Raw genomic sequence first — 21211 nt, 5'->3', positions numbered from 1 at the left:
CGATTTACTCCTCAGCCCTGTTGTTAAGCGTTTTGCAGGACATGCCAAATTATTAATCACCTGTGCGGAAAAAAAGCCCATCATCTCTAAAGACCATCTTTTGCTTTTTGATATAAATCAAGGGCTCCAAACACGGTTGAGAAGGAAACCCTGCAGCCTGGTTACTTTTGGCCAAGACGGTACGTGTGTGCAAGGGCACAACGTCAAGCATAATCCTGCACGCGTGTCCCAAGAGTGGATTCGATGTTCCTTGCCCGCGTTGCTGCAGGCGCCCTTTACTCTCGCCGCCTTTACGATTTCTCGGAACAGCAGAGGCTGTTGATGAGCGTCTGAGTCAAGGGGCTATAAATAGCTATAGAGCTATCTATAGAGGGGGCGATAGACGGCGGCCGCATCAGTGGCCTCACTGCCTTGTGGACCCTAGTGGTCAGGAGCCCAGATGATGCAACTGTCTGAGTTGGATCGCTGGCAGCCCGTCTTAGAAGGAGTTGAATAAGCGGAGGAGAGAACTCTGCGGAGCCTGCAGATAGGAACCTGCACTGTGGACATGTCTCCGATATCTATAACATGGTAGGGGCATGTGCTCAGAATCCGCACCTTCCCCTTTCTGCTACCCTACCAGCGAGGCATAGGAGACTGTCCACCTCAACTGCTCCACACTGGAGGCCCAAATGGCTCTAATAATGCGGGCGTGAGACGGAGCCTCGCCATGCGGTGTTTCGGACTAAGGGTACTGATCATGTTGCGGGCTCTTCAGACTCCGAAACTCTCTTTTGAGCATAAAAACGTTACCACTGACACCACCCACCACCTTAAAGTTATGAAGGAAAAAACAACACGAAACGGCGTTTTTGAAGTCAGAAGTGGACGTATGCCCCGCCTTATAACAACTACAGCTCTGTCACATTGCTGAAAGCGCCCGTGCAAGATGTACCCCGAAATCGCGGCGCAGCCCATCCGGGAAAGCTCTCCTTGTTCTTTTATATGATATTTCTTGTTTACGTCTTCCCAGACCTGTCGACGCACCAGTCGCTCTATAGCTGTAATGATTACAATACGCTTTGTGTCCGTCACTAAGAACGTCCAGGGAAAATGGCTGCTGGAGCCACGTGATTTCTGCCATGCTTAATGCTCTTGCACTGAGACCTCCACTCTTGCATTTCACCGGCATGTTTGTTCTGTCCTCCACACAGTCATGCCTCTGGAAGGTGGTAAATGGCATGCTACATGGCCAGGAACTGATTAATCTGCAGTCTGTGTTACGACGGTGTCAGCACAGGTCATAACCATATTAGCTGGAGCTACCATCACGGGCAGCACTTTTGAGATGGGAATCGAACCCACGAGGATCCTCGGATCCAGTATCGAACACGCTGCTATTGGGCTTTATCGCACTCTCATGCGGCTTGGTTGAAGCGCGACTTCCTAAGTCTTTCACACAATGTGGGAGACAGCGATTGTACTCTAATGAATATGTGAGACCGAAACGAAGGTGAAACCCGAAGTGCTATAGCGCACCTTAATCCCCATTTGGCCCGACTGCGCTAAGTCGGCCGTCATTTTTTTTTTCTTCCCATGTCGCTGCATTGCAAGGACCACCCCTGTCCCCTCCGTGACTAAGGCCAATTCCAGAGTAGTAACTGTAGAAGATTAATTTTGTCGCCCGCTTTGTTTGGGCATAGTTTCGTGCTGAGGCACCATGGGCAAGGGGTCATGAAGGCCGCCAGCGTGGAACTAGCGCAGCTCTTGCGAATAACGCATCCTGAACGCCTTCAATCACCGGCAAAGGTGATACCTGAAGCCGCGAAAAGCCGAAATAGATGGCTGACGGGGCACGTCAGCACATTCCAAGTTGTAAAACTCTTCCTGTAGCGAGTATACGCTGTCCGCAGTTGGCACTGCATATCCTTCCTTAATAAGTATGAAAGGCGTTCGCTCCAGCTGGTAGGAGAGCTATCGATTCCGTCATGCTATGCTATCGATTCCGACAGCGTGTTGATTGTTCTCGTGTGCCGGTGGTGATAATTCTTACCTTTCCGGAACAACTTATTTCCTCCTTCATAGGTATTTTCGGTATTCCCTTGGTCAGAAAGGAATGAAGGCACGTTCTGTGGGAGGGAACATTTAACATTAATATGGTTTGAGCGGAAAACTTTATTTGATACAGGCTGTGAACTTTCTCTTTTTGAGATCCTCTTGTGGACGTGCGTTAGAGCTCGCGGTTCCATTGCAGTCGGACCTCTTTCTCTTGGGTAGTATCCATCCAAGCCACTGCAATGACAGTAAGAACCAAGGACAGAAAACTGAATTAAATCAAGGTTCTCGTCGAGAACGCAGCCTTTATACGGTCAAATGACACAAATGTTCCACGTCCATGGCTCAACCCGAAACAGTAACGTAAGCCGGTGATATCAATTTAAAGAGATGGTTAACATTTTCATTTTCCTAATTTACAGTGGTTGATCGTGAAGCGGGTTTAAAAGTAGGGTGGGGAACAAATTCGACTGCCCTCTTCAACTGATGAATTTAACCGTACTGGGTTCCACTTTTTCAACGAAAAGAAGAAATGATTTTGTACATGCAGAATCGCGACAACCTCAACCCCACTTTCAAAATGGTCCGAGATATGCTTGCTGTCAGTCGTTAAAGGAGAAATTGTCCTGTTCTGTAGCCTACGCTCATAAAACAGTTTTAGAGCAGAAGCAATCTGTCGGCCGCAAATTTACCTTCAGCCGCCGGAGCGCAAGTGTGTCTGTATGACGTCACGTGATCTGCTCTAAAGAGACACCTCAGCGGCGCTCGCTCTTAGGCTTCCTCTCCGGTGTGTGCCACGTGACCAGACAAGAATATAACTGGCGCTTCGCTAGCGCTTGGTCCAGTCTCGCCATGGCAAACGCGCCCTGGTCCGAGTGCATCAACAGGGCTTCCGTTCATAATTAGGTTTAACTGGCATAAACATCCGCAATTCTAGGTTTACTGGACAGATAGAGTAGCTTATTTACTCCCGTATTCACCGAAGACATTTTGGAATACAAGGGAGCAAAATATTTATTCCGGAATCACAGAGCGCAAGCATGTCGCCTTATTTACGCCCCTCCAATGTAGAAAAGTGTTCCAACAGCCATGCCAGCGGCGGAAACGAACATGAAGCTTCTTGGGCAGTTTCCTATTATCGTAGAGAATGGTATAGTATACGCTTTCAATCTCCATCATTATATCGGAGCTAAAACGGCATTTAAAAGCAATTTTGACTACTATGCACGCTGCAATGCACCGCGAATATAACCAGCTGAGTTGAATATTAGGCTTAGCACAAAATTAGCAGAAAATTAGGACACTACCGGAGCCAATCTGGCATGATCGGGTTTGCTTTCATTTTCGTGTCTTCAAAGTCTGTTTTCTTGAATTGAGTGGCAATGAAGCTTTTTAAGCTTTGTGAAAACATTGGAGTTGAAACTTCATCACAGTTTTTACGCCACAGTCGAATGCACACCGAGCAACCACACCATAAAAAGGCTACGAGCGGGAGTCCTAAGTGAAATCTCTAGCTGGGTTGCAGCATGTCAAAAGGAGAATCAAGTATCGTGTTAGCGGCACTGCGATGATTCGGAGCAACCGTTCAATGCAGCTTATTTATATTGTATACGCAAAATAGCGACAATCCGTCTTCTCGTATCGTAGTAGGCGCCTTGAAGTAGCAGAGCTTCGAGCGGTGTGTCGGCGACGGAGGAGGAGGGGGGGGGGGGGGGGGGACGTCATTCACCGCCAATTAAAAGTCGTGACACCGGCCCACATCCACCCTTTGTACTTTTCGGTAAAAATTCGCGGTATGCGTCCAGATGGACACACTCAGTGATCTCGCCTTCGATTCTTGCGTTATACCTTAATTGTACCAGCTTGTGCCAGGACTTGGGGAAAGATCCTGCACATCCTATAGTGTGGAGCCAAATACTGCCACGCATATTGGTAGGCAATGGTAGCTAAAACACTGCAGCGAGCGTCTTTGGCCAGAGCAATATATATTTGGCGAGTAGAAGCTACTTTGCTACGTAGACAGTTTTATATCAATTGTTATATTAGCGAAATCTAATAGTATCCGTTGACTTCATTGTCGCTTGTCCGGCAGGAAAGACGCATTAATTGCTGAGACATTTCAATTCCGAAGTTGAAGAGCTTTCTTTTTTTCCCCGCGGCTGCATTTCAAACTGTTTTCCCCGTTCGTAGTTGGGTAAAATGACCCAATCCATGACGCAACGGGACTCCATGACTGCTGGCCCACAGCAAGCGGTTCGCTCTAGCAGCAGCCGAAATTAAATCTATCACTGACCGGAGCCGTCCCTTCGTTTCAACTATTCGCCGCGAGATCGACCTAGAGGTGGCGCCACCGTCACTCCGGTAGTGTGGATCGGCAGCCGGCGGCGCTCGCAGAAACGCACGCTGCGTAGGTCTGCTTCCGAGTTTACGGCGGGTTTGTTGGAGATGAAAACGTGTCTTCTACAGTATTTCTGCAATATTGCAGAAAAAGATCCAATGATTTTGCCAATGCAGCAGAAGAAGAGCGGATTTTAGGAAAACAAGGCACGCAACCATCAGACTTCGAGATTTACTTTGCACGTTTCTTGCGCTGTACCGCGCTCACGCGCCTAATGCTTGGGCCTGCCTAATGACAGCTTTGTTTTTCTTATCGACTTTTAAACAGTTTGCGCGTGTCTCATGCGAGTGAGACCGGCAAATTTAGTGTCAAGCCCAAGCAGATACCTGCAATACTTTAGATTGAATTGAGAAAGCCTGGTTCATTATATCGTACATGATTCAAGGATTAAGCAGGTTAAATGTAGCATTGGCAGCGCACTGCATGGCGAGTTGCTTTAGACTGAGTGCACATTAACGTTGGCCCCAGACAACCACGCACAAGCATTCCCCAAAAATGATATCACGCGGACACTCTACAGGAAACCTCGCCGCACAGGAAAGCTGATTGTTCACGTGTACAGCGCTGAGTGCATTGAATTTGCCGAGATGGTTTTTGCGGCTACTGCCATAGAATGTGATAGTGTATTACTGCATGCGTCACTAACTGTAAATGATTTCCTGAAACCGAGGAATGTATAAAGGATTTCTGATATGTGTGATGTTAATATATAACGGTAAATTAGTAGTGTAATTATTTTGTTTTGCAATGCCAATAAATTTCACCGTGTGAGAGAACTTTTACACACTTGACAGAATTTACAATAATCAGCGATTAATTTTCAGTAACGTTAAAGTGCAAGCTACGAATTACTCGCTGCGAAGATTCAGGTAGAACGAAAGGAAGAAGATGGTTTGCACGGTATAAAAAAGAAGAACCGCGAAGACATCGTTATAAACTGCGCATGGGCACTGTCATGTTCTAGGAAGCAATTTTACAGGCTGAAAATTTCTTTATCACTATTTATTTAGCAATGACTAAATCTTATGCGAAGTAAAATATTAGGGTTGCTTCCAAAGCAGATGCCGGATATAAAACTATTCCGAAAGAAATAGAGGTCATCTTATCATGCGACTATAAAGATGTATTTATTCCCGAACTAAACACTGATATTTAAGCCCGCATGAAGCTGTTTTACTCCCCTTGTCAGAAACGACGAGATTGCTCGGAAGACAGTACTTGGACGAAAAGGGATTATAATGATTATAATAGGCTACCAGTAAAGTACATTAATCTAGGTGCATTATGTAATATTTAGGGTAACAATCAGGTGCAGGGAATATGTTTCTCGAATACTCGAGCATTTCTCTAAAGCAAAATGTGCTCACTAAAACTTTTACGGATGCACAGAAGCCTTCAACAACAACAACAACAACAACAACAAAAAAAAAGACATGCATATTGGTCCGGGTTTAACGCATGAAAGCGGCATCGGCTATGACGGATGATTGCAGAGGCTGGTTTTGGTGTCGTTTTTTTCTTTTTTTTTTCATTATTAACACCCAATTTACCACGTGGGATTGTTTATTGTGCAGTCAAATCCCACAGCAGAGGAGCGCCTTTCGAAAAGGTTGTGATTGAATCCCCCGTTCTCGAAACCAGCAGTCGAGCGCCCTTACCATTGACACACCGCGACAGAGGTTTAAAAGCAAAAAAAAAAAAAAAAGTACTCACACTACTCTATCGTGAATACAGAAGGCATAGTAGGCATAGAGTGGTCTGTTCAAACTGCATTCCGCTATATGAAGCAGTCTGCTGTTGCATATGTTTCAGTAGCTGCGGTATTCCAAACAGAAACGGGAATATGCGATTTCTGAGCGTTTGCATTAACTTTTATTGACGGCAGCGACCTGTTTTGCTTTGACACGGCGGTAACGACAGTACCACTTCGTTTGAGACATTGTATCTCAAAGGATCTCATGCGCCGAAGACCGCGATGGATGATGTCCTTATCCAAGCATGACATGCTCGATACGGACAAGTATTTTTTTTTTTTAATGAAGCGTGGGGTTATAGAGTGTTCATATTTATTTTGCAAGAGGCATATAGGTAAGCAAAAGCTCACAGGAACCGCGAAACAAACAAAAACACTCCTGTACACGCCGCACGCGCGCGTAAATCACTACGGGCTAGCACGCGACGCGAAAACGCATCCACACTGAGCAGGTTTCGCCGCTGAGCCGCAAGGTGGCGACTCTGCTCGATCTCGAGGCCAATAGCCATAGATCCATTTCCCGGGCTCGACAACGAAGCTCTCACGGCGAACTTCAGCGACCACGGCCCTCACAGAGTATTACATGCTTTCTAAAGGTGACGTGAATCGACTAGCAGTATATGAAGAATGTCCGGGCGCAGACTATAGCGAGTGACGGCAGCAAAATAAGTTAGGGGTGCGGCCGCTGACATCAGCGAACCAGCGTCACGACTGACGAGTGAGGACTGACACGTTCTGGCCTGTTTAAATATAGTAGCAAGGGATGAGCCATGCATTGCCACCGAAAATAATAAAAAGGAAACACAAGACCTGTTTTGCGCAATATTCTGCGTTTTATTCGCTGCTTTTTTTCTTAACATTAAATCAACCGAGCTGCCCTTCGTTAAAGGCTTCTTTGGGCGTTTACACCTTAACGTTGCTTACGCTAAAGGTGGCACCGTCACTGCTCCGCGCAGGGCGCATGAAGTGCACGTTATGTCACACAATAATGCGCCAGATAGCTCTGTTCGTTTGCATCGAGACGACGAAAGAACAGCGAACATTGAGAAATTAAACTCTGCTGAGATACCCCGCCAAAGTTCGATGCTTATTAGTAGGCGAGCTGATTACACAGCTAATTTCCAGCAATCCCTGAATGCCCAGGTATCCATCTCAATGTGACTGTACGAGGCTTCAGATCAAAAAGCGGTCAGCGTGTATATTTGGGGCTATGGTTCTCTTTTGAAAGGCACGGAGGGCGGCCTGGGAATCAGTGCACACAACGTATTGTTGGGTGGGGGGAAGATGAGTGAATTCCTGGACAGCATGCGCAATCGAGAGAATCTCCAAAGTAGTACTCTCTGGTGGGTCTAGGTGTGGACCACTGGTAGAATAGAGAGAATCAGGGAAAAGAGAGGAATGTATGATCTGGGCTGCAGCACCCAGGGATCCGAGCATGGAGGCGTCGGTGTACGCTAGAGTGTGACTGTGTAGGGGCGGCGTGTATCTGGCAGCCTGGGCTTGCCTGCATCCAGGGTAAAGGATTAGGGACATATTGCGAGGAATTGGTGCTATACGAAGGTTGGAAACTTATGGGTGCCGAGGAACCTGAAGTGCAATGGGCATGGGATTGATTTGAGCCTGAGAAAGGATCCATCTGCCTTGCAGTGTAAGGATAGGCGAGCAAGTTGACGGTCACGGTGGAGATTAAGGAGGGAGCGTACAGGGAGAAATAAGCCGGTATCGCAGAGACGTTGTGTAGAAGTTTGTATTGGAAGTTGGAGGGCCGCTTTGTAGAGGGTGTGTGGAGCGGATCCCAATTTGTCTATCTGGGTTGCGTTAAAGAAAGATATGGAACATAATAAAGGATTTTATTGAGTGCGAGGGCTTGAACAAGACGACAGGCCTGAGCCTCATGAAGGCCGTGCTGTCTGACTACACGGCGGACAAGATATGGGTGACCGTGCTACAGGTAGAAAGAACTTGGTTGAGAGCCTGCACGTTTTTGTACTAATGAAGTGGCATGCCTAAAACGCGACTGCTTAACACGGCGGGGATGGGTAGCGAATTCAAAGTGAGAGAGATAAGGCTGTTGTGTGTGCGCTGATATTTAGTATGGGTGAGGAGGAGCAGTTTCGACTTCTCTGGTGCGGTACTCAGGCTGGCCTTGGAAAGAAAGGCGGAAATAATGACGAGACCTTGCTGAAGTGTGGTCTCTATCTCTCCAGGCGAACCTGAGGTGCACCAGAAAGTGATGTCGTCCGCATAAAAAATATGGTACAGATTGGGTATGTTCGCAGGTTGCCGTGCGAGGGCACACATGCCAAGGTTGAATAGAGTCGGAGAGAGGACAGCTCCTTGCGGAGTGCCCTGGGTCAGATTGAAATGTGTGGAAGGGGTGGGAGTAGAGCCTAGGCGTAATGAACCTTTGCGCTTATGGAGGAAGTTACGCAGATACGTGTAGAGGTTGGAGCCGCAGCCGATTCGGGCCACGGCCTCGAGAATATGGTCATGGGGCAATCAAAAGCCTTGCGGTCATCGACAGTAACCAGAGCATGTATGTGGGAGGAAGATGGGTCAAAAAAGGTGTGTTGCAATATGAGGAAGAGGTTCTGGGCCGATATACAGGAACGGAAACCAATTAGGGAAGTCAGGAAAAAGTTTGTGTGATCAAAAAAATGGAGAAACCGTATGAGAGCCACACGTTCGAAATTTTTGCCCACACATGAAGTGAGCAATATAGGGCAAAGGTTAAAAAGTGAGGGGGGGTTTGCCTAGTTTGTGTATGAGAGGGATCAAAGAAGATTTCCACTCCGAAGGAAGGGTTCCTTCAGTGTAATGTTTGTTCATGGTATCGAGTAAGAATTGTTTAGCAGAGTCAGGAAGGTTTCTGAGAAGTCTCTATGTTATTGTGTCCTCGCCAGGGGATATGTTCGTTTTGCTCTGGGCAAGAGCGGCGTCAAGTTCTGGAAGAGTGAAAGGGGCGCCTATTTCGGAGTTGGAAGTTCCAAGTTACGTAGGGTATGCGTCGTATAGGGGAGGTGGTACGTAGATATCAGTCAGTTGCTTGGTAACCTCTTGGGGGCTATGCAGAGCTAAGGTTTTGTCAACTGAGGGGGCAGGGGGAGGTTGAGGAACTAAGAGAGAGCGAAGAAGATGCCACGTTGGCTTTTGATGTAATGAGCTGTCAATCTCCCTGCAAATTTGGTCCCAGTGCGTAATGTCAAGGGAGGAGCAGTGTGTAATAATATCTTGTCGAAGATATTTGAGGCGCAGTTGGAGTTGTGCGTTCTGTGGTTGCTTATTATAAATGCAGAACGTCGTTTAGACACTCTCACAGCCAGCCACAAGACTCAGCAGGTTAGAAGGCAATCGTGTAATGTAGATGACCACTTCAAAACTAAACAAAGATATCTGAAGCATCGAAGTTACGTTACAGAAGTAATAATAAGACGCTACATTCGAGATGGCGCGTAACTGCCGGAACACAGTTCTCTCCTTTGACTTCCTCTAAAAGACGCCTAAGAAGGATTTTTCAGTTAAACCTCACAGCGCCAGGTGTCTTCCGGTTGAAAAAAACGAGGGCGGTGTCCCATATGATATCGTAATGGCGTTGGGCCTGCATGGTAAATGTATAAGTAGGATGGCGGTGCGTCACGCAGATCTTGACGTACGACCAGTGCGGCAATGCTTATTTATTGAAGCCATTGTAAAGTATTGGGAAGTTATCAAACTTGTAAATCCAGCATCTGACTAGCCATTGAAACCTTAAAATCATTACCAGAGTTTTAGCCATGTTACGTCGGCTAAATACGGCTGATCGTTCTTGTGTAACTATTGTTCAATTTGAATACAATAAGAAAAGGGCGACGGTGAAGAAAAAAAAAACAAGGAAAATGTGGGTGGGATGGTTTATTGGCTAAGGCTCCCACGGGAAAATCCTAATACCATAGTTCGAATCCTGTTCAGAGTAGCGCATTTGTTATTTGTTTATCTTTAAGTGTTCGTGCCATTCTAACTCTTATGCCTCCTTTTACAGTCTTCCTTTCCTCACCAAGCAACCCGGGCCGGCGAGTAATACAGAGCACGCCTATACGACAGCTCCATCTCGTTTAACGCATGTTTAACATTAAACAATAAACCGATATTCATAATCCGTATAAATTTCATACCTGATCTTTAATAGGAAAGCGCTTCTAGAGCAATGAACTTCGTCCGAAAAACTGGACTTCCTCTGCTTCTCCGCAGTTTTAAATCGAAGCACGTTAAAAACGAATCGGCGTGGGCGTGGAAAATGCATAGCTGCGATCTCGAAGGGCCGAAGCCGAAACACATCGAAACTGACCGCCTGTAGCGTGCACCGCCAAGCGCAAGTTTGCTTTCCAACGTTTAAGCTCTTCTTCGATCTTTTTGCCGTCTTCTTTGTGGGATAAAAGTGCACATGCAGCTTTGAAACAAACGCTTAGAAGAAATAAACACGCAGGTTCAAAAAGACTTCACGCAACCTACCCACACGACTATGAAGCCATAGTGCACACTGGGGACACGGAGGCAGACCTATACCACACTTTATGCTCCGACCAGTAGTACATTATAGTAGAAAGGATAACAGGCCTGACGATTGAGCGGTGGGAGTAAATGCTGTCCAGCTCAGACCCGAACATTCAGCACGTGTTTGTCTCGTCCCTTCCTCCCTCGTTTTTGTGCTTGTGCGCATGCATTTTTCCTAGAATGTCGTATACCATCAGTCCTACGCTATTGTTCAGTACCAGCTGACTTTAAGAGGCTGCGAAATCAAACGAACTCCCGGAATAGGGCGGCCGACCACCATGTTTTATTTTAATAAAGAATGTTTTCATCATCATAACCACCATCAGCATCATCGAAACAAAAGTTAATTAACAATCCAAACGTCTCAATGTTTTTAAAAGTGACAATATTGCTGGTTATTGGGGTATACTGCATTGTGTTTTTGCTGCACTGCTTTACATTTTTTTGTTTAGTAAGTTCTCATCTTTTTACTTGTTCTTTTATGTTGTTTTGCCTTCCCGTTTCTAAACAGGTTTTAGGAGACCACTCCTGTTGATGCTTTGTATGCGGCGTTTTCGCAGTGTTTTGTTCCCTTGGCTTTCTAATGTTACATTGTATGTAACCACTCCTATCGTGACCCTATTTGAGCTTATGGTATTTCTAAATAAATAAAGTAAGGTTAGAACATCAGACACCTTCCGTGATCCCTTGCGCGTAACCTAACTCGCACTTGCGAGAATGGGCCTTGGCGGCGGTACCTCTGTATTTATGTTGTCACCCTTTCCTACCTATAAGAGCTTTGTTTTCAGTCAGAATAGTGTTTTCGTGACCGTTGGAGCTGGTATTCTATCGATACAAGCCTACTTATCTTTTTTCTTTAATGTCCCTTTAACGAGCAGGCTCTCTCTGCTTATCTAGGCCTCTGCAGCGAAGATGGACGGCACCTGAACATTCGGCTGACATCCTGCAACTGTTGCCGATACAAATATGCGGCAAGTGTTGTCGACAATACTGCCCAACAACTGTGCACTAACGATAGCGGAGTTTGTTCAGGCGATTCCTGAATGAGGAGTGAAAACTAAGGTAAACTTGTGGCAATGCTAGGGTAAGAAAGAGAATGCGCAGTAAAGAGCACCAGTAGCTCTTGTTGTTGGTCTCAATGCTGCATTTTACTATTATCATCTGCAGAGTGCGCGCAAAGGAATGCGACTTTTTTACGTCTGTCCCGTCAGGGCACAACGTCAGGCATTGAGATCCTGCGCACTAAGACCGGAAAGCTCTATAAACTCACAATTAAGTCTCACGTGTACATCGCTGACCAGAAAACAGGTCATATAAACACGCCAAATATCGAACCAGCCAGCAAACAACTTACATTGCAAACAGAAAAAAAAAAAAGGAGAAACACGCCACAGAGAAAGAGGCCGAGGTGCTGCGTGGGGAGAACACTGGTATACGTGTACACCCTCGCCCCGTATACGTAAGCGCGTTGCATTCGAGCGCTGCAGCGCCGGCATGCATGCGTGCAGCGCTGGCTCACGTGTTGATGGATCACCGCAACTTCCCACCAACAAGAAATGCACCCAAATAGAGACAAAACGGAGACGAACGAAAGCTCCCGAACACTTGTGAGCAGCACGCAGTTGGCGAAAAAAAAAAAAAAAAAAAAAGAAGCTAGAAAAGGAGGGCAGGAGAGGGCAGGGTGAGAGCAGGGGCGTTCGAAAGAAAGAACAACAGAAAGAACTGTGTACAGTGCCCTCAGAACTTTAGAAGTCACTAGGAGGAGGACGAGGAGGTGGGTGGCAGGGGAGTAACCGAAAGGAGACGTTGCTAGCGGCGTGTTATGAAGATGTAACACGTCACGCGCGCCGACGTCCAACAACGCTTCGATCTGGTCGTCTCCTCTCTTGGCGTCGCGGGGGCGCATGGGAGACAGAACAGGCGTGCCTCTCCTATGAGCTACTCCCACGCAGAAGAAAAAAAAAAAAAAAAGAAATCCCGTTCGCCACGTCATTAGTCGGATAAGCAATTTTACCCCGCCAGTCCACCCGTGCATTACCGCCGTGGTCTGTCCGAAAACGCTCCCAGCGCACCAACTGCCATCAGTTTGCTTGTATTATCTTACTCCGCGCGTTACGTCTATTTGTTTATTTGGTGCTGGGATATTGGATGCGCTTCATAGCAGGCCGTGTATGGGTAAGGGAAATGCGAATCGCACAGGGCGGACCATGTATACCTAGCTGGAACACTAGAGCGTATGGTTCCGCGGCTTGGGCTAAGCCACTGCGGGCACTTCGCTTTGACCGTGTGACCATGGAGTGCAACATGGCAGTGTGACAGCGCAGCAACTGCGTGACAAGAATGAACCACGAACTCAAGACGTTCTCGCTAACCTCGTAGGCGGGCTCGGCTGCGTTTAACTGTATATTGGCGTGCGTGTCCATGAGCATAGTAAGAAAAATGCATTATTATTATTATTATTATTATTATTATTATTATTATTATTATTATTATTATTATTATTATTATTATTATTATTATTATTATTATTATTATTATTATTATTATTATTATTATTATTATTATTTATTTATTTATTTATTTATTTATTTATTTATTTATTTATTTCCTTTGAAATAGGCGCGGGGGGGGGGCCGGGAGGGGGGCAGTACTTTAAAAAACTGTGCAGCACTCAAATGACTGTCGAAAAAAAAAAAAAGGTGTCATGCACGCTGTATAGTTAGTGGCGAATTTATACTGAAAGCAACATACAGTGCTACTACTGGCATTCCATCATGTCGATCATGTTCATGGAAATATTGTTAGTGTTCCACGTTGAGACACAGGTTGTTTACTAAATAAACAGTTGATACAAGTGTTAAATAACATATGCTTTTTCAAATGACAGTGGCTTTTGGGTGTCATAGCACGGGGCTAAATGAAGAAGCAGCGACGCAAGCATAGATGCTATGCAGAGAAGAGCACCGAAGCTCCCGTAGGGGCTTGGTGCATTCTGCATGCCTCCACGCGGACCAACATTAACTGTTCTGAAGTGTGAGCTTTTGTGGGTACTTTGGTTGTCTGCGTGATTAAAATGAATCAGCTTGAATTTCATATACTACGGCTGTGCAAACCGCTATACACTCTAATATTTCTCTTTCATGCGAATATCAGCGCTTAATTGCAAAAGGCAGAAAGAAAAAAAGCTAAGCAGCTGAAGATGCCACTGATCCAAGCCAGCCAGGCCTTTCGTGAATTCGAGCCGTGATGTCGAGTATCTATCTCTAAGTGTGGAATTGGTCTCTTAAACGTGTTGCGATTCGTATCATTATATCAGTCGTTCGGGATATTTTTGTCGCAAATATATTTTGGTTTTTTGATGCACAAGTGATTTCAAAGAGTTATTTTTTTTTTCTTTTCACGAAAACGAATTCAATCGCTTGAGTCTTTTTCTCTACTAGTTTTGATTTCGCTTCTCGCTGTGAGGTCATATTTGCAAACGCTATCCAAAAAAAAAAACAAAAAAACTAATGTGTCAGATTATAAGCATTCACTGCCTCGAGGCATATGGAGAGTTGGAAACAAAGCATCCGAGAAGTTTTAGAAGGTTCTACGCTCGCGCATTCAACTGCTGCCTCAATTAGCAAATGAATTTACGCGACGCTCAGCAGAGGGAAAATATTTTCGACAATGTTTTTAACTTATGCAATCCACAGACTTCTGTCAGCGGTATTGGCAGACCGGTCAATCTGTGCCGACAATTTTGAGCGACAAGACAAATGTAAAAAATCGCGATTTGAGGTCTTCATTTGCATTCCTGAATGATGAAGTGGTCTGCAGAAATAAAGTAATTTACAAAAACTGTGCTTTGCTTTGACACGCGCTTCTTGGGTAGCAGATGCCACTGTTTTCATGGCATTGTTTACCTTCAGCGACATTATATTTTCATCAAGCATGTTTCTTACCGGACAGGACGATGGAGGCCATCTTGATACCTGCCGGCCCCGAAGGTATAGTGCTCTCCTACGCAGTGCAAGAAATATAAACAAGAGTAAAATAGTTGGTCACGTCCGATCTGCAGAAGCTTACAACGCATTTGCGTGCAACCAAGAAACATCAGCTAGTGTCGCTTTATTTTTAAGTGAATATATAGCCTGTGGTACAAGGTATATGAGTAAAACAGCCGATGCTAAAGAGGCCCTGAAGAAGAAATCATGTTGGTTATTTATGACGAATATATCTAGGCTTTTTATTATGAAAAGACAACTCTTACTGAAAGCAAAAAAAAAAAAAAAAAAAGGTATTGTAAGGTAGAAAAGAAAAGAGCAAGAACTAACAGGTATTCCTCCTACCCCGCCGGTAGGAAGAATACCCAATGACGCGGGATAGAATCCCGGCCTCGGCGGCCGCTTTTCGATGGAGGCGAAAAGCAAGGCGCCCGTGTGCTGTGCGACGTCAGTGCACGTTAAAGAACTCCAGGTGGTCGAAATTTCCGGAGTCCTCCACTACGGCGTCTCTCATAGCCTGAGTCGCTTTGAGACGTTAAACCCCACAAACCCACCGGGTATTTTTCCTACAGCCAAGTTCTGTGAGGAAAAACTTGATGCTTCAGCAGGTTGCACAACTCTATTGAAAGATACGGTGCGAACTTTATGCAGGATTCGGTATACCAGTTTATTGTCAGCTGCCGCATCGGGAGCTCCGCTTGATGCCTATACTCGAACAATTTTTTTTAACCTGCTAGTGAAGCCCCCCTATAGCATTAAAAGAACCGTATACGCTCTGTGGGGATGAAGTCACCAAAGTGTAGAGCGTTGGCCGCGTGAACTTCATTGCAGAGCTCAGCAAGAGGATCAATGGCCGTGCAAACGAAGCGAGGGCTCTGGCCGTTAGTGTAGCTTTCTTTTCAGCTGCTGCTAGACCGCATCGCTTGTTGCTTGTCAGCAATCACGAAGCCTATGTTTACGTCATGGTTCGCGTCATTTTTGGCCTATGGCGTTCGTCAAAAACTGAGTATCGATCATAGTAGCGAGAAAACCAGTTCAACTTCGAATCGAAATATCTCTGCAATAAATGCGTTCCTTGCATGCATTACGAAATACGAAATACGAATTACGAAATATTTGATTTTGCTAGCATACCAATTACGGCAGAGCGTACTTTGGCAAGTGTATCTAGCGTGGAAATCCCAAGCTGGCATCACGGGCTGTCCGGTCCGTCACGGTAGTTTTGTTATAGATTCCTCATCGTTTCGCTGAAACATCAATGTCAGGATAATAGATGCATGCCTTGTACTTTCTGCAGCGTTCGTTCTCGCCTTAGGTTCGAGGAATTAAACGTAACGTTTTGATGTCAGAATGTATGTGCTTATTTAAGTATCTTAATGCCTTCGTGACCGTAGCGTTATGGAGGCAATCGGGTTTAAATAAATGAATGCATACATATAAAACACATGTTCTCAGATATGCGGTGACAATTTACAGTAGTTACACAATCAGAATTACTTAATTCAGTTGGTATACTCACTCAAAGAAATTTCAGTGCTTGCCGTCGTTTCAGTTACACTAAGTAGTACGAAGAAATCAAAATAATTATTTGAGTTGCTTGATGCGGCAGGCCAATCCGTAATCATGGGAAAAGGAAGCGTGAGATTAAGTGCAAGAGGTACCAGCACGAATGAATGAAAAGATAATAAATTGTGGAGGATATACCGAAAAAGACAACGTTGGCGAATTTTCCTGGGTGTTATTGGGGTTGCGTGCAGTTACTGTAGCAACTCTTTAATTGAGAAGGCGAAATGAGTTGTATTATTCTAAATTATATCTAGCCAGTAAATAAGTGTTATATAATGCGGATGTCAGATGGTCGCTTATTCGTGTCCTGCCCTTGTATAGAACATTATACCTAATCCTTTGCAGCGATGGTAGAGTTCAAGGAAATTGAATGCATAACATTGCCGAATATTTGGTAACCGCTGTTACTAATGGGGCAGATATCGAATTCAATACCTATTTGATGGCAGTGGTTCTTGTGGCAAGCTGACTTAGGTTGAAGATACACCCATTGCCTTATATTTACTAGCATCAAAGTCCCGTTTCAGCAGCCATATAGCTTGTTAGTGGCCAGTGACTTCCCTGACTGCCTTGCCTACCTCTGTTCACCTGTTTCCTGACGACTGTATTGTCCCGTGAGGTAAAAGCGTGGCGATATTAACCCCTGAAACGAGATGTTAATTTCATTTTTTTTTTGTTGTCCGCGTCTTTGAAATACTTGAATTTCTGAGATCAAAAACGCTCTAATTGCTAAGAAAAACGATGCCATTGAAATTGACTTACAGTATATTCAAGAATGGAACTGGTACTGAGAGGACATTGTTAATTAAGAAGCCGTGTTAGCCTTTGTCACTAAGAGACGATGTGAGGAAATAAGGGCTTATTAAAGAACCGTTTCCATGAAACAATGCAATGAGCACCTGATTTCAGGGGCTCAATCTAGCCACGCTTTGATCTCACGGGAGAATGCAGCCGTCAGCAAACAGGTGAATAGAGGAAGCCAAGGTAGTCAGGGAAGTCAATGGCCACTAACAAGTTGTACTGTTCCTAAAAGGGAACTTAGCAGCTCTTGCTGTACATATCGATTAGAAGTTATGCTTTCTAGCTATGCGGAACCTTTGTAAAAAAAAAAAAGAAAAAAAGAAAAAAACAAGAACCCAGACTCACTGGGCTCGCAATGATTGCGGGCAGCATTTTCCCAAACACTTCTTATCTTGCGAACAAAAAAAAAAAAAAAAAAAAAAACATACGCCGCTTTTCAAGGAAACTAAGGTAACGCAAAAATGGCGTGTGCACAAAACGAGCTCAACAAACTTTCCCAGCTGTTAATGTAATTATAGTCAGGACCACAGAACACGTTAAACTTCAAGAAATAAAAAAAAAAAGTCACACGGAGCCAAATCAGGTGAATAAGGAGGATGCTCCGTCACAATAATGTTTTTGCTGGTCACAAACTGTTTGACAGACAGGGCCGTGCGAGCGGGTGTATTGTCCTGGGGCAACAGCCATCCATCACTTCACAACTGCGACCTTTTTTTTTTTTTTTTCGGAATATTTTTCACGAAATCTTTTTAGTACTGCAATGTAGTTGTGTTGAGTACCAGTCTAACCACTGGGAACTCACTAAATCATTACCATTCCACTATGTTTTGAAGCTACACACTTAGTCTCGTTTCTTTTGTGTCACACCTAGTATTTCACGGCCTGAGATCAAAACACTTTCATCGCTCAGAAAAATGATGCCATTCAAATTGACTTACAGTATTATACAAGAACAAAACTAGTATTGACAGCGCATATCATTAAGAAGCCTCATTAGCATTTGTCTAGGACAATGCTGAGAAAATTAGGGAGCACCGTTGTAAGTTGCTGAAATGCTTGTATTTTTTCCCAACTTTAATGATGACTGCAAGCAACAAGGCAGTGATATGATGGTTCCACCCGATTTCGAAAGTATTGTACAAAGTCTTACTTACTGGCGTTTTCGTTTTTCTTTTCTTTTCTTTTTTTTTTTTTAATATATTGATCCATTTATCGATTCACTTATACTGCTTACTGCACCAGTGTTATAAATGTACGTATCTTCATTTTTGTATGGCGGCGAAAAGCGAACTCCAGATGGTCTAAATTTCCGAAGTCCTCCACTATGGCGTTTCTCATAGCCCTAAGGGGCTTTAGGACGGCCAGCCCTACAAACTAGGAAACAATTTCCATTAGGTTGTTACTGTTCTTCTAGTTATAGTTATTTTCGTTTCTTCTTCCTTTGCAGTTACATTTTAGTGTTGATATGCTGCTGCGTTAACTGATTCATTCGAAAATGACGTGTGTTCACGGTTAAAGAAAAAAAAGAAAGAAAACGCGAGGTGAGACCGCACGTCTCCTCGCAAGTCTAGTCGCGAAAAACATCGCAGGGCACCCTGGGGAAACATTGCAGGCACGGAGGGCGAAAACCATTTCGGGAACAGCGTCAAGAAACCGCATTCGATCGTGGGCCAAGCAAAACTCAATAAGGGTCGCTGAGCAGAGAAGCGAGGGAGGGCGGAAGGGAACAAAAACCGAGTCAAAAACCAGGGTTAACGAAGAGGGTTGCCGGCATCGAGTGTAAACTCAAGTGATAAAGAGAGGGAAACTATTAGTAGGGGAGAAGAAAATGGTGCGAAAGAAAAAAAAATAAGTAGCGTAAAAGGAGCACATCCTCAGAACTCTGTCTCCAAATTTCCGGACGCGTACAAGTGCGGGATGTTGACCAAGAACACATATGTGCATTCATAATAATAATAAAATGGTTGACGTCATTTGAAAGGACGGCTTACTCTCTGGGCAAAAACGCTAGCTAACCAAAAGCAGACGGGAAAGCAGGAGTAGCTCATTTGATAAACATGGTGGTTATACTTATAATAAAAAAAGAACCCAGGAAGGAACGAAACAAGGAGTTGACATTTTTGACCGACGCTTATCGGCCATTAAAGCGAACAAAATATGTTAAGCATCCGGTAGCTAAAAGCTGGAAGCATGGGTGTAGTTATACAGTGCTTAATATTTTTTCATCGCGTCCCAAGCCTCTGATATTAATTACTACGCGCATGTTCATTACACAAAATATGCGCTAAACGAAAAACGTGCAAGAGTTATTGGCCGCACCTCGTCCACATTAAAATTAATGGAACTACGACTTCTCATAGACTTGCCCTGCTCTAGCTTTGGTTACGAGATTCACGAGTGATATAATTAATCTTGCGGTTCCCTGCGAACATGGATGCAACGTCGTCTATGGGCCTTAACTCCTTCAACAGCGACCAATACACCTCGCTGTTGGCGCCGGCGTTCAAATCTATTCTCGCCTTGCGCTTAATTCGTCCGCAGCGTAATTGTTCGCGCCCGAGAGGCGTACGTGGGGAAGTGATTTATTTTGTCGCAGTATCGTAGAGTTATTTTGCGCGCGTAGTGTCGACAAGCCAGCAGACGTCGATGAGAAAGTGCAGCCCGCCGGCGTTTAGGATCCGATTACGGAGAAATTAATGTCGACATGCGCTGCTCAATAAAGCATATAGATAGCTCCCTGTGAAAAATGAGCGGCGAGCTACTTGGAAAAAGTAAACTGCAGCAGGAAAGGAAATGTAACGAGTGAAGACAGGGGAAGCAGGTTAGCGATTAGATATTAGCAGTAGGTAATGCGAATTAATAATCGAGGCAATATAGGAGCAAGAAAGGTAGCTCTGAGGCCGGAAAATTGCCTAATCTGTACACCGAGTGTCTGCAGAAGCGGCGGGCGTGATGCGTAGTTTGATACGCACATAGGCATGTGGCCTCTGGGCACATTCACCGCCAGCGTGTGAGGCCGCCGCCTAAACGCTTTAATGCAGACACTTTAGCGTCGTTCCTATACGCCTGTAAAAACACTTGTGGGATTTCTGGTTGGCCGACCAGGTGATGTTATCGTTGTTGCTCTCAAAACAAATGGCGCATAAAGCACACGTTGCAGTTCGTCTTCCTCTCCGCCCCCTGCAGCTATCGCTGCAACATTTGCGTTCTCCTAACCTCCCCGGTGAATGTGGCACACGCAGTAACTGAAACCGCACTGGCCATTCTTTATTAGCATTTTTACTCAGCAGAAGGACATGTAAGACAATAGCGACCGACAAGACATCGAGCACCGTTCGACTGGAAAAGGTTACGATAAAGCTCAAGGTCCGCGCGACCAGATCTCGCAGAGCGGCGCCCTGTAACGTCCACATGGGAAATGCGCGAGGATCCATACAAAGCGCCCCGCGGGGTGGCGCAGTGGTTACAGCGCTCGACTACAGTTCCCGAGGACGTGGGATCGAATCCCGGCCTCGGCGGCCGCCTTTCACTGCAGGCGAAAAGCAAGGCGCCCGTGTGCTGTGCGATGTCAGTGCACCTTAAAGAACCTCAGGTGATCGAAATTTCCGGAGTCCTCCACTACGGCGTCTCTCATAGCCTGAGTCGATTTGGGACATTAAACCCCGCAAACCAAACCATATAAAGCAAGCCTTGCAAGGCAGTCATCTACGGAGAAACGTCCAAAGCAAATATTATCCGCCACTTTTTGTGCCGACAACAAAGCAGCACCAGCTCCAAGCACTCTTTCCGGAAAAACGATAAGTCGTCTTCAAGCGCGGCAGAAACAGCATCCTTGTGCGTACCAAAATATCGGTTTCCCGATTCGGCCACTTGTACCCTTAGCGAAAGCAATAGCCATCTGGTCGTTGCGTTGCGCTCTTTCTTTTATGATTAAAGTGGCAAATTGTCAGAACCACGTGCAACGGCCGGGCCCTCCGGTAACAATAAATAAAATTACTGGGAACACTTAAAGGGCTTAAGTGCAGTTAATGCGAAAACATCAAAGGCTTGTTGTTTGTGGTCTTGTTGTGAGCGGTGGTATTTGTTGTGGATTAAAAAACAGTAATTTATGTCAATTACGCGCTAATTAGCTTTAGTTATTAA

The 21211-nt window shown here is 45.2% G+C and overlaps 1 protein-coding gene across 1 annotated transcript in view; it reads right to left on the bottom strand.

Moving 5' to 3' along the window:
• Positions 1–420: 420 nt before the first annotated feature.
• The window catches only part of LOC146183915 (uncharacterized), a 168091-nt gene continuing 147300 nt past the window's right edge, over positions 421–21211 (bottom strand). Inside the window, exons 2-4 of the mRNA XM_084608438.1 lie at positions 14660–14717; positions 2033–2271; positions 421–560 (exon numbers count right to left, since the gene is read on the bottom strand). Of these exons, the coding sequence (XP_084464564.1) occupies positions 421–560; positions 2033–2271; positions 14660–14717 (437 nt within the window). The remainder of the gene's footprint in view (positions 561–2032; positions 2272–14659; positions 14718–21211) is intronic.

The sequence above is a fragment of the Amblyomma maculatum genome, chromosome 7, assembly GCF_055883805.1.
Source record: "Amblyomma maculatum isolate TAMU_Amacu chromosome 7, ASM5588380v1, whole genome shotgun sequence".
NCBI classification, from domain to species: domain Eukaryota; kingdom Metazoa; phylum Arthropoda; class Arachnida; order Ixodida; family Ixodidae; genus Amblyomma; species Amblyomma maculatum.
Note: the sequence above shows the minus strand (reverse complement) of the source record. Positions and strands in the feature narration are given on the sequence as shown.